At 53.4% G+C, this 13,786-nt stretch overlaps 2 protein-coding genes across 2 annotated transcripts; both read left to right on the forward strand.

Moving 5' to 3' along the window:
- The first annotated feature begins 3,277 nt into the window (after positions 1-3,277).
- On the forward strand, positions 3,278-6,527 carry Lcn15 (lipocalin 15). The gene is made up of 6 exons (XM_029567733.1): positions 3,278-3,405; positions 3,483-3,553; positions 3,684-3,794; positions 4,578-4,679; positions 4,937-5,013; positions 6,444-6,527. The coding sequence occupies exons 1-6, from the start codon at positions 3,293-3,295 to the stop codon at positions 6,486-6,488; spliced, it is 519 nt and encodes a 172-aa protein (XP_029423593.1). The 5' UTR covers positions 3,278-3,292; the 3' UTR covers positions 6,489-6,527.
- A 3,426-nt stretch (positions 6,528-9,953) lies between these two features.
- On the forward strand, positions 9,954-12,890 carry Lcn8 (lipocalin 8). Its single transcript, XM_008841986.1, has 7 exons — positions 9,954-10,046; positions 10,970-11,100; positions 11,539-11,609; positions 11,916-12,020; positions 12,101-12,190; positions 12,286-12,311; positions 12,879-12,890. The coding sequence occupies exons 1-7, from the start codon at positions 9,954-9,956 to the stop codon at positions 12,888-12,890; spliced, it is 528 nt and encodes a 175-aa protein (XP_008840208.1).
- Positions 12,891-13,786: the final 896 nt, after the last annotated feature.

Here is a 13,786-nt window from a genome sequence, read left to right on the forward strand (position 1 = left end):
GAGAGGGGGAAGGAGGGGTGTGGGGGGGGGGGGGGGGAGAGAGAGAGAGAGAGAGAGAGAGAGAGAGATTGATTTTATGTACAATGCATGGGGGGCACATGTAACAGGACCCTCCCCGTTGGGGGGTGCCTGAAACCATGGACAGTGCTGAGCTCCACGTAAGCTACAGTTTCTTCTTTACTATTTACCTATGATAGCACAGGTGCAGTCACAGAACCACCACTGGGTCACAGTCTGCACAGGTGCAGTCACAGAACCACCACTGGGTCACAGTCTGCACAGGTGCAGTCACAGAACCACCACTGGGTCACAGTCTGCACAGGTGCAGTCACAGAACCACCACTGGGTCACAGTCTGCACAGGTGCAGTCACAGAACCACCACTGGCAGGTCCACAGCAGTTTCTTCCATTCATTTTGTACCTCAGCAGCTAACAGCCAGTGAGCGACTACTTGCCCCTGTGATGTGGCCTATTTTATAATGTTATATGAAAATACTCAGGCAATCGCAAACTTCCTAGACTGGGTCCTTTCCCTCGGTAGACTGAGATGTGGCAGTGTTGCCATGGGAGTCGGCGGTTTCCTGAATCTGTGCCTGAGGAGCATCCCTTTCAGGGATGGACCACAGTGTAGCCACTATGGAGGGCATTCAGCTGGTCTAATTTTTAGTGATTCTTTCTTTAAAAAAATTAAATTTAGATTTATGTGTACGTGTGTATGCCTGCTTATCTGTATGTGCCCCACATGTCTGCAGTGCCCTCAGAGGTCAGAAGAGGGTGCTGGAGCCCTCTGGAACTGGGCGCTGGGAATGGATCTCGGGTCCTCTGCAAGCACAGCATGTGCTCTTAGCCACTGAGCCATCTCTCCAGCCTTTAAAAAATTTTAAAAATGTTTTATATATTATTTTAAAATTTTGTGTGTATGAGTGCATTGCCTGCATGTATGTAAGTGCACCCATGTTGTGCAATGTCCATGGAAGTCAGAAGAGGGCATTGGATCCCCTGGAACAGGAGTTACAGATGATTGTCAACTGCCGTCAGGGTGCTGGGAATCAAACCCATGTTTTCTGCAAGAGCAGTCGGTCTCTTAACTGCTGAGCCATTTCTCCAGCCCCTCTCCAGCTGCTTTTAGTGATTCTTTTTTGTTTTTGTTTTTTGGTTTTATTTTGTTTTAAGACAGGGTGGCACTGTATATTCCTGGCTGACCTGGAACTTGCTATGTAGACCAGGTTAGCTTTGAACTCACAGAAATCTGCCTGTCTCTGCCTCTTCAGTGGTAGGATTAAAGGTGCACACCAACATGCCTGGCTCTTTTTAGTGAGTCTTTAAAAATATTTATTTATTTATTTATTTATTCAAGTATTTATCCACATGTAGTAAGTGCACCACATCTATGCAGTACCTGTATGTATGTAAATTTACCATGTGTGCAGTGCTCATGGAGGTCAGAAGAAGGCATTGGATCCCCTGGACCTGGAGTTAAGGATGGTTGTTAACCACCATGTGGGTGCTGGGACCCTAACCTGAGTCCTCTACAAGAGCAACAAATGCTTCTTTTTTTTTTTTTTTTTTTGGTCTTTTTGAGACAGGGTCTTCCTGTAGCCCCAGTTGTCCTGGAACTCACTATGTAGACCAGGCTGGCCTTGAACTCACAGAGATCCTCCTGCCTCTGCCTCCCGAGTGCTGGGATTAAAGGCATGCACCACCATGCCCAGCGTGCAGCAAATGCTTTTAACTGCCGAGCCATCTCTCTAGCCCTGCATCTGACTTTTTTGTAGGTGTTTGGGATCTAAGCCTTGGTCTTCATGCTGGCATGGTAAGCACTTTCCTGACAGAGCCATCTTTCCAGATCTTTCAAATCTTTTGCTTTTTGGTGACTGGGTTGCTTGCTTTTAAATACTGAATCTTGAGGGCTTTTCATAAAGCCTGACTTAAGTCCCTCCTCAACCTTTCCTCCAAGTCTTTATCTGCTCTGTCTTGTGACACTAACGAGATGGGACCTCAGGAACTGCCTCGATGGTGTCAAGCCCTTGGCTCTGCCCTTGGTCCCTGCTGTGGTCCCCACTGTCCCTGGCCCAGGGTCCCTGGGTGCTCTGTGGGGACAAAGATCACTTGGAGAGACCTTTCTCGGCTCCAGCCTCCACCGGCCCTGGCGCCTTCCTGGCGTCTATTCCCACCTGCACACTTCCGAAACCAGTGATAAGGTGGCCATCGATACCATAATCCACTCTAAGTGCCTCCCAGCCCCTCCTGTCTCAGGCCTGATTGCAAGAGGCCCAGCTGGGGTGTCTGGAGGGAGGGAGGGTGCCTAGGGTTGCCTCACAGTTGTGCTGGCACAGGCTCTGTCCCTGGATGACATCCAGGAACCAGACCAGAGGTGACCCCAGCCCTGAGTTGGGTTTAGAGGGAGGGAGGACTGGTGGGGTGCTCTATACCCTAGGGGTATGTGTTGGGGTACTGGCCAGGCCAAATTCAAATCTGCCTGCTTCCCAAGACCCTGGGCCCTGGTCCCAGGTAGGGCAGAGTGTGGACAGAGGTGTGTGTGGGGTGTGAATCCTGACAGCCTGAGAAGGCTTTAGACACACTCAGCAGCCAGTATGTAGGGCTGTGACTGGTGACGTGCCCAGAGGGTTTGGGGACAAATCCTTTGCCGGTGTGTCAGATAAGAGGTTGCCTATCTGGAACCCTCCAGGAAGTGACCCTTGGGGCCAGAGGGGACACATGAATGATTGTGCCACACAATGGACAAAGCAGGACTAGGTTTCTAAGGCGCCTTCCGCTTGTTTCCCAACCCAAAGCCCAGGGCTGTGCTGAGCTATAAAACCAATGCCACAGGGGCTGGGGGACTTGGGTGTCAGGACTGGAGTCAAGGTACAGAGATGGGGCCGGTCCTGCTGAGCTGGGTCCTGGTGCTCTTCTGTGTGTCTGTGACTCGACCTGAGGTCTTGCTGCAGCCTAACTTTGATGCTCAAAAGGTACCAGACTTCTTGCTGTGCCCAGGTTGGGAGGGACCGAGATCCATTAAAACTTGCCAGGGAATGCTTTAGACTTACTGTTCACTAGCTCCAGAGACAGCTCTGGGCACAGGTCATCCCTGCACCTATCCATAGTGAGAAACAGAGACTTGAAGTGTTCAGTGGCAGAGCCCTGGTGGAGACCCTCATTGTGTGACCCCTGCTTCTCTGTCCCTTGGCTTGTCCCTTGGGGTTCCCGGTCATGGAGGTCCAGGTGCTGGTCACTGGCTTGTAGTCACAGGGCCACTGTGCAGTTCTCAGGCCTCTGGCATGTTGTTGCCATGGTATCTGACTGCAAAGTCTTCCTGGGCGAGAAGGACCACATGCTGATATCCACCAGAACTGTCAATGCCTCTGTAGAGGGTGACCTCAGCGTCCACATGGAGTTCCCGGGGTGAGTGACCTATGACCTGTGGGTTGGCTGGGAGGGACCAAGCACTGCTGTGGGAAGTGACAGCTGTATAACTCCAGGGCAGAAGGCTGTACCCGGGCTGATGCTGAGTACCTGCGGGTGGGCTCCCAGGGACACTTTCGAGTTCCAGGTAGGTCCTGCTGGGGTATCTGATGGGTTTACCTTGGCGCCCCCCGACTCCCACTATAAGGTTTTGCTCATATGATGCAGCAGTGTAGACACTGTCCACATCTCAGCTGCCTATGCCTCTTCCCCCTCAGCCTTGGGCTACCTGGACGTGCGCATTGCCGACACAGATTACTCCTCTTATGCGGTGCTGTACATCTACAAGGAGCTGGAGGGCGTGCTCAGCACCGTGGTGCAGCTCTACAGTGAGAACCGTGGCCTGCCCCTGTCCCTGGGTCTGCTCTGCTTGTCCCCCAACTCCCCCAGAGACAGGCCTTCCCCTTAAGCCCTACCAGTTTCCCCTCACCCCATCCCTCTCAACTTAGCCCACCTGCCCCTTTTAGATCATGTTTGGGTCTGTCCCGCATCCCACCCCTTAGGACTTGCCCGACCCCTTCCCTTATTTCCATTCCATCAATCTGGGCCAGTCTGGGCCTGGCTAGAATTTGGGCCTGGTGGGTGGTGGGTGGAGGTGGGAGGCAGGTGTGGTGGGGGAACTTCCCTGAGTTGTGGACCAAGACGGGTTTGCTGAGTGAGGTCCCTGAGGGTCAGACAGCACAGATACAGTACGTACCCCTCTTTGAGGGTGGGAGTCTTTTCCTCCTCGGTAAGCCTCCTTGCCTGAACCCCCAGACTAGGACTGATTCTACTTTAATTTCCTCCACTTTCCACGGTGGAGCGGCGAGGCCTCAGGACCGGCGGGAAAAGCTGCAGGGAAAGGGTTAGAGGAGACGGAGCTCAGACCCAGAGTGGACCCAGCTACCCCCAGCCCCTCAGGAACTCGTACCAATCAGGAGGGGCTGTGCAAGCAGGGGCCGGCATGCATCTGGGTGTGCCCGCGTGTGTATATGGGGGGATTTGGAGCCTGGCCCTGTATAGCTATTAGTCCTCCAGGAAATGGAATGAGGCCAGGACACCCTTCCCCATCCTCTTCTGCTTCTGCCACAACCCCTATGAATGCCTGGGTTTCACATGCCTGTCTGCTGCAGGCAGGACCCAAGACCTGCATCCCCAGGCCCTGAAGGCCTTCCGAGATTTCTACCCAACGGTGGGGCTCCTGGATGACATGATGGTCGTGCTGCCCAAGTCAGGTACCAAGGCTGAGCCAGCCATCTCGTCCACAGACCCGGGTTATCTTTTCCCTTCTAGGACTACACACAGCAGGTAGCCTGCCCTGTCCCAGGCCCCTCTTATCCCCAGTACATCTAAGGAGCTCCTAAGGTTGGGGTCTCCAGCCACCTTTTTGAGGATGGTGGGGCTGAGCAGGGCCCAGGCTTCCAGGGGCTGTGGCTATGGGAAGGGAGGGCAGTCCCTGCCTAGTCAGCTTACCTTGTTCTTCTCCCCACAGATGTGTGCTCTCCCGGGCAAGGAGGCACTTCCGCACCCCCAGTGACCAGTGCCATCTCTTCTCAGACTACGAGCAGGGTGGGTTCTCTGCTGAGCTTAGGACAGTAAAGACCCTTGGTGCCTTCAACTCACTCCTGGCATCTGCCGTCCCTTCTGCCTGGCAAGCCTCATGCTTCTGGCTGCAGCTTAGATGTATCTTACGGAGGAACCTGCTCTAGTTTCTTGGGGCTACCACAATCAACCAGGCCAAAGGGACCAGGAGGAAGAGACCAGGAAGGCATTTTCTCCTGGTCCAGGAGGCTGAAGTCAGGAATCCAGGCGTCTGGAAGCTGGGAGTGGGTACCTGCCTAGGTGCGTCCCTGCTGCCCCAGCCCTGGCTGCCTCGCTCTAAGTGCCGCTCCTTCCCTCTGCCTGTCTGCATCCAAACTCCTTCTTCCATAAGGACACCTGCCTTTGGATTAGGGCCGCCATAACTCCAGGATGATCTCATCTGTGACCCCTAACCAATACGCCTACAAAGACCTTGCATCTGAGTAAGGTCTCATTTGGAGGTTTCAGATGGATGTCAGGTTTTGGGGGATGCTATTCAGTCCCATGTGCTCCGTGTTCCCATACCTCTGGGCTCCTCCCCCAGGCCCTGTGCCTTACTCTGGAATTGTATCGTGCTCAAGAGGTCAGTGAGGGCAGAACTGCCAACTTTTCATTTGCTTGCCCACTACAGGGCTGGGTCTGGGAGCCTTGGGACTCCCATGCAGGTTGGTTCTCAGGGGAGACCAGGTCATGCCAGACAGCTATTGGGTCCCTATCCAAGCTCACTGCTAAGAATTTGGGCATTCATAAAACCACAGGTAGTGGATGACATGTGACTGTGTGATAGTCACCTGCATCTGGGTGTGGGAGGATGACCACACCCTGTAGTTTGTCCTGGTCTGGCAGAGAGAGGAGTTGGTGGAGGTCCTTCTCCGTTTCCTACCCTCTTAATTTCCTACACCTTGGCACTGTGTTGGTGATCATAAGCCTGTGGTTGTTCTCTGCTCCCTGCCTGCTTACCCCAAGGGCTGGAGGCATGTGTACTGTCTTAACTTTCCATGGATCTAAATAACCCTGCTGAGCTTACGTAGCCTCTATGATCATCTGGTGGCTTTGGAAACATGAGGGAGGAGAATCAAGGCCAAACCACTACTGGGACTTTCCTGTCACTTTGGTCCTTTCACCCAGAGCCTAGCACAGCCTTGGGGGTAGGAAGGTCATTACTCCTGTAAGACATGCAGAAGTGTAGCTGGTCTCTATGGTCCCGGGGGCAGGCACCATGGGTTGGGTGTGGAATCTGGGGCCCTGGGGCAGCAGCAGTTTGGGGTGTATGGGAGTTTTCAGAAGTTTTGGTGGCAGAATTATTTTTCCTTGCCCTTGTGGGTGGGAGATTTGGGGAGCAGTGCTTAGCTTGTGGGATGAAGTGAGGGCATTTGCCCAGGGATTGGTGATGAAGTAATTGTACCTTGCTTGCACAGGATGAACCTGGAGCAGCCAACCTCACCACCTCAGGAGCCAAGTGAGGCCCCCAGCCCTTGGGGACCACCCTGGGCCCTCCACCCTTCTCCACCATGTCCCCACTCTAACCCTTCTCCTTTCATCATTAAACAGATTCTGCAGCCCCATGGCTCCTTGCCTCTTCGAAAATGTCCTTGGGCAGGGCACAATGGGCCCTGTCTTGATCCCAGCCCTCCTGGGGAGACTGAGGTAGAGAGCCAGGGAAAGCCACTTGGGGTTTTCCTGGCAGAAGAAGCAGGAGGTTTCATTTAAGCTTGGTGCATTGGGGGAGGGGCACTGCACCCACAGGGAAAATCGATCCCACTGCGTGTGGCCTTCAAGGGCGCACAGTACTTATGAAGAAACTGAGGTGGCTTGTGGAGACGCACCCTAGCCGCTGGACCCCTCTGGGTCTCCCTGGCTGGGTGCAGGAGCTGGGGGGTGGAACAGCAGGAGAACCATGAAGTCTAGCTTGCCTGGATTTTGCCTCCCACAATTTCTGTGATCTTGGGCAAATGGTTTGGACCTCTGGGAACCTGAGGAATGTATCAGAGTTGTGGCCAGTTGTAGATCTTGTCTGGCTAGCTGCCTTGTGTATTCAATGGCAGACCTCTTGGACACACATAACCACCTCATTCTGTCCTTGTTTGCAAGTTATTCAAGGTCACATGGCAGGCAAGTGGCCAGGCTGCGGTTCAAACCCAAGGGGTCAGACCCCAGAGTATAGGCTCCACACCTCCCCTGAAGGAGAGGTGTCCTGTAGGGCCTCCTCCCCAGGGACCATCACTGCCGTTTCCTCACTGTTATGGGGCCCCTGATCTTCTAATGGGCCCAGTGTTCACACTTCAAAGGGCCGTGCGTGGGGATCAGGAAGGTGCTGGAGTTCTGGTTCATTACTTATCAGTGTCTGTGGTCCTCAGACAGCAAGAGCTGGAAGCAGTCAGCCCTCACAGGCGCCGGTCTCATCCTGCCCTGGTCACCCAGAACTGGGTGCCACCCACTCCACTTCCCTTCCTCTCCTGTTGGCCAAGCCCATCTCTGTGGCTCCCAGAGGCCCTGGCCTGTCACACTGTGACAGAGACCAGCTGATCCTCAGCCTCCCCGCTGCTGCCCTGAGCTCTCTGTGTGGCTCCTGGTGGCATCCACCGCGCCTCCTCTCTTAACTCATCCCCTTACTTCCCTGACATTCCACCCTGTGTCTTCTGTAGCCTGAGTCCCTTTGGGGGTTGGGTTTCAGTGTCTAGGCCCTCCCCATGAGCTGTTTAAGACTTGAACAGCTCGAACAGCTCCAGGTGGGTCCTGTAGGTTGGAGAGCACCCCAGTAGGATGAGGGATATGGATGCTTTGGACAGAATTGCTTTGGGTATTCTGAGGTATCACCAACAACACAGCACCTGTCCCTCGCTGTACAAGGCTCTGGGAAGCTGGACTGATGGGTCCCAAGGTGACCCAGTTCCCTGTGGGACAGAATGGGGAGGGCTTTGCACTTGGGGTGCCTTGTTGCTGAGTTTGGAGGGAATGGGAAAGCGAAAGGAAAAAATTAATTTTCAAAGCTTTTTCCAGGGGGTGAAAGTCTTTGTTTTAAATACCTGTCACAAATAAAGTTTATTTTGAAAATAAAAATTGCCTATCTTAGAAAGTATCTGTGGGCTGAGAGATGCTTGCTTTGTATATTTAAAAGTTGGGTCACTGGGGGCTGGAGAGATGGCTCAGCAGTTAAGAGCACCGACTGCTCTTGCAGAGGACCCAGGTTCAATTCCCAGCACCCACATGGTGGCTACGAATTGTCCTTAACTCCAGTTCCAGGGGAATCCGAAGCCCTCTTCTGACCTCTGAGGCACTGTGCGACATGGGTGCACTCACATACATACAGGCAATACACTCATACACATAAAAAAATATTAAAAAAAAACTGTGTCATCCAGGCGTGGTGGTGCACGCCTTTAATCCCAGCACTTGGGAGGCAGAGGCAGGCGGATCTCTGTGAGTTCAAGGCCAGCCTGGTCTACATAGTGAGTTCCAGGACAGCTGGGGCTACAGGGAGACCCTGTCTCAAAAAGACAATAAAAAAAAAGAACTGTGTCACTGGGACTGGGGAGATGGCTCAGGTGGTAAAGTGCTCTCTTCAGAACTCACATAAAAAGCCGGATGTGGTGGTGTGTATTTGTAATCTCAGTGCTGCGGAGGCCAAGCTAGGTAGATCCCTAGGGCTCACTGGCCAGACTGTCTAAATTACTTAGTAAGATCCAGGTTAGTGAGAGACCCTGTCTCAAAAAGACAACAAACCAATGAACGAATAAACGAACGAATGAACTAACCAAGCAAAACACAAGATGAATGGACCTGAGTGGCAACACCTGAGGTTGATCTCTGGCCTCCTACTCACATGCATGTAGACCTGCCACCCCCACATGAACACAGACACACAGACACACAGACAGACACACACAGACAGACACACACAGACACACAGACACACACAGACACAGACACAGACACACACACAGACACACAGACACACACAGACACAGACACAGACACACACACAGACACACAGACACACACAGACACAGACACAGACACACACACAGACACACAGACACACACAGACACAGACACAGACACACACACAGACACACAGACACACACAGACACAGACACAGACACACACACAGACACACAGACACACACAGACACAGACACAGACACACACACAGACACACAGACACACACAGACACAGACACAGACACACACACAGACACACAGACACACACAGACACAGACACAGACACACACACAGACACACAGACACACACAGACACAGACACAGACACACACACAGACACACAGACACACACAGACACAGACACAGACACACACACAGACACACAGACACACACAGACACAGACACAGACACACACACAGACACACAGACACACACAGACACAGACACAGACACACACACAGACACACACACACACAGAGACAAGAATTGTGACACCATCCAGGGTTTGCTGGAGGTTTGCAGCCAGAAGGGGTCATAAGCAGGGTGGCAGGTGGTCCTAGGAGTGCAGGGTCAGGAAGTGAGGTCCAGGCAGGCTGTCTGGGAGGGGACCCAGGGCTCCATGCCCAGTTCAATATTGTACTGCTGTCTTAATTTTCATTATTATTACAAATGGGGAAATGGAGATGAAGTAGCTTGCCTGGGTCAGTACACAGAGTGTAGAGCCAGGGTGGCTGGAGTCCCACTGCATGGTCCATCACTGTCCACACACTAGGACTGAGGTAGCTTGACTGCCTGCTGGCCAGCCTGGTCCAACCCCCTCTGGGTGTGGGTGTCACTGGACTGATGGCATTTGAACAGAATTTGAGCGAGCAGCTGGCTGCCAGGTCTGCCCAATGACATTCTCTGGGCGGTACACATGCTCGACCCTCTCCAAATATAAGCTGGCGCTCTCCACAAGCAGAGGCCACCAGCCAGACTCTGCAATGGAGGCCAAGCTGCTGAGCATAGCTTTGGGCTTCTTCCTGTTGTTCCTGCCACAGGTGGCATCTGTCAGGGTGGAACTGGACAAGGAGAAGGTGCCTTTTTCTTTCTAGCTTGGAGGCACCACTGGGTTGATGGGGAGTTGGGTACAGAGGGAACAAAGAGTGTCCAGTTTTTGCAGGTCCCTAGGTAACAGTACAGCCTGCAGAAGTGGGACCCCCCCCTTGAGGCCCCTTCTCCCTCAAGAGGCAGAGAGCTAAGGGCACAGGTGGGGCTCTGAGACCTGTGGGCCTCTCTTCTCCCTGAGTCCTCCAATGTGCCACCCGTGTCTAGCAGGCAGCTGGTGTCCTCTGCCAGGTCATTTCTGGGTCCTTGGTGATTTACAGAGTTGGGGGTCCCTTCCTGCTCCATAGATCATGGAGTCCTTCATGATCCTGTCCTTGTGTACTGCAGAACCAAAGAGGCCTTTTCTGGAGTGGGATGCTGGTTACTTGGATTCCCTCTAGGCCCTCCTCCTCCTTGAGTCTGCTGGCTGCCAGCCAGGTCCACACTGGACACTCAGAGGGGACAGGATTTGGGTACATGGACTCTTTTATCTCGTAACAATGACCAGTTTCTAAAAGTTTCAGGCGAAGTCCTGTGTCCTGGGAGGACTGCTAGAGCAGGAGAGCCTGTCTGCAGGGACAACAAGGTTGGCAGAACCGTGCTTCAATGTGCTGGGGCTGAGGCCTGGCTGCCTGCTTTTCCCACACCTACTGGGAAGGTCTCCTGGGGGACCAAGAATCGGCCTTGGGGCAAGTCCAGATGGTGGGCTGAGGAGGGACATCTCTGTCTAGTGTCCTGTAGGGGCCTCTAGGAAGGAAAACTCTGCTGAGGACAAGTAGTCTTATGGCCACCTGTTGACTTCTCAGAGCCCACCCACTCTCTGCTTGAGTGCTCCCGAAATGTCCTCTATAGTCCAGGAGGCCAGCTCAGCCTGGCTTCTCAGAACCAGGGACACTCCAGCTCTATTCTCTAGATCGCAGGATTCTGGAAAGAAGTGGCTGTGGCCTCTGACCAAAACCTGGTGCTGCGGGCTCAGAAGAGAGTGGAGGGCTTATTCCTCACCTTCAGTGGGAGGAACATCACTGTGAAGGCCGTGTATAACAGGTGAGAGGCCTGGGTCCTTCTGGGATGTGGCCTGCTGGAGAGAAAAAGGAACGTGTGTGGCTGCACACAGTCTAGGCTGGAACCCTTGTAGCTGTGAGATCATCACCAGGCAGACTAGCCCACCTGCCTAGGACCTCCATCTCTAGAGAATACCAGATTCTAGGCTCCTAGACCTGCGTTTTAACCCTAATATAAGCAAGAGCTTTAGATGAAACCCCATTGGTTTGTAAGAAAGTTTTGGTAGCTGCAGCTGACTCCTTGAAGGTGAGAGGCTTAGGTAGCCCTGCCCCCATGCATGACTCTCCTCTGTGGACCCCAGGCTCTAGGATGGTTACCAGGCTGCCAGCACCCTTTCTGAAGGCATGTCCCACTCAGAATATGCCCAGCAGGTGGGATGCAGGCTGGCAGGTTTCTAATAAACACTGTGCTGCCTTTCAGCTCGGGAAACTGTAAGACAGAAAAAGCAGTGGGTTCAGAAAGAGACACTGCGGGGGAATTTGCTTTTCCTGGTAAGTGCCGTCGCACTATTGCTGAAGTTGAGGGTGCCCGGCTCTGAATACCAGTCACTGCTGGCCTTGTGGCTTTCTGTGCTCTTCCTGGGATCCTCGGGTCCCAGACCCCTGGCCCTAATCAATACAAGTGTACTGGGTTGACCTTCAAGGGCTGTGCTAGGTATTTTCAGGATGTCATGGGCAGGTTACAACACTAAGCAGAAACAGGAGGGAGTTCGACCCTGCAGACCCAGCATTCAAGATCACCTCCTGGAGCGTCTAGGTCTAGACAAGGCTCTCTAACCCCCCTGCTGACTCCTGAAGGCCACAGGGAGATCTTTGTGCTGGACACGGACTACGAGCACTATGCCATCCTGAGGATGTCCTTGATCTGGCAGGGGAGGGACTTCCATGTCCTCGAGTACTTCAGTAAGCTCAGCCTGGGTGGGGGCTCAGCCCAGCAGCTGTTCCCCTTTGGGCTGCAAGTCCAGCTCTGTTGTGCCCCGTAGCTCGGAGCCTTGAGGATGAGGATAATCCTAGCTTCTGGAGGTTCCGGGACATGACAGCAGACATTGGCCTTTATCTGCTGGCCAGGCATGGTGAGCATAGGTATCTCAGGGAGGATGCTAGGCCAGACCCCTGTGATGGGGTCTGACACCCTCCTGACCATACATCATGCTGTTCTTTCCTGCAGGGAGGTGTGCTGAGCTGCTGAAAGAGGTGAGACCACTCCCCTTGGTGTGCATTGTAGCCTGGGCCTGATGGAGCTCCTGCTGGCACTAGATCCTGGACCTTGGAGGGAAGGGTCATCCTCATCCACCCATCCACTGACTGGGACCACCAACAGCACTAATGGCTGGCTTCAGAGATGTATCTATTTTGTCGTTTGGAAAGAGATGCAGTCTGCAATGTGACCAAAGTTATTAGGCTGGACTCTTAGGTCCGGGACAGAACTCGGTGGAGTAGGGGAGGTCCCTTGTTAGTATTGTTCGGTCCAATAGGGCTATGGGCCAGTTCTGTCCCTTCAGGTCCTATGAAGGGGGTAGGAAAGGGAGTTCAGGCCCTTTTGGATATCTTGGAGCTTTCTGTGTCTAGCACTGTGCTGACCCACCCTCTGTGAAACCTCACTGTCACAGTCTAGCCCCTAGAGGTTGGCACTATGACTCATTTTGCAGGTAGAGAAACTGAGACTCAGCAAACCAGTGCTTTGCCAAAGCCGGGCAGCTGGGATGCCTCAGGGCCACTGGAGGTCACACATAGTTCTGAACTCTGCTGTTCTACCTACAGGGACTGATCTGAGGAGCCTCTGCCCTGGCCTGTGGCTACAACCCCACCTACCCAGCCTCTCCTGCCCCTTCCCAAGAGCCCCCTGAACCTTCTCCAAATAAACCCTGTTGCCATATGCTGCCCGGTATCTTTCCTGGGGGCAGGACAAAGGGTGGTAGGAACGCTCCTCTGCCCCAGGTGGAGGAAACAAGCCTGCGTTTTCTGTGAAAACTCTTGTGAAGGATGAACCTCACACGTAGGGAAGCCAGTCCTAGACCCCCACCTGAAAGGGTCCTTCCCTGCTCTGTCACACCCCATTCAGGCTATTTGGGGTGGTAGATAACGCTGGGAAACAAGCTGCCTCATGCTCAGGACCATGCCGGAAGCAGAGCCTCCAGTGAGGGCATGTGGAGTGTGTGGCCCTGGCTGTGATGGAGCCCCAGCCTCTCCCACTACCCACCTTGTTGGCTGTCTACCTCTGCATCTGTCTGTCCTTAAGATACCCTCTGAGGTGCCTTGTGCCCACTGGACAGATGGGCAGCTGAGGCTCAGAAGGGAAAAGGCATTCATCCCGATGAGCAGAATGGAGGAATCCACACCTGGGCCTCTGTACTGAGGCCAGTGCCTGGTACCTGGTGTGACATCATAAAGATGCAGAGGCGTTATAACAGCAACTGCATGTGCCTCATTGGAGGCTGGGTGGGGCAGTGTGCAGTTATCAGGATCCTAAACATTTTTTTTTCCAAAAGGCAGAAAAAAAAGCCTTTCCTTTCCCTTGAACTCTTTCTAGGGTACAGAGAATCTCTGATGCAGACCCTTCCAGTGGTGGGCACACAGCACCCCCAAACCTTGGAAGTTCCCTGGGGGCTTACTTCATTGGCCTTCATGCATTACTTACAAAGTACAGATTCTAAGATGTGATAATCAGT

This window comes from Nannospalax galili, unplaced genomic scaffold (assembly GCF_000622305.1).
Source record: "Nannospalax galili isolate Female #2095 unplaced genomic scaffold, S.galili_v1.0 scaffold1421, whole genome shotgun sequence".
NCBI lineage: Eukaryota > Metazoa > Chordata > Mammalia > Rodentia > Spalacidae > Nannospalax > Nannospalax galili.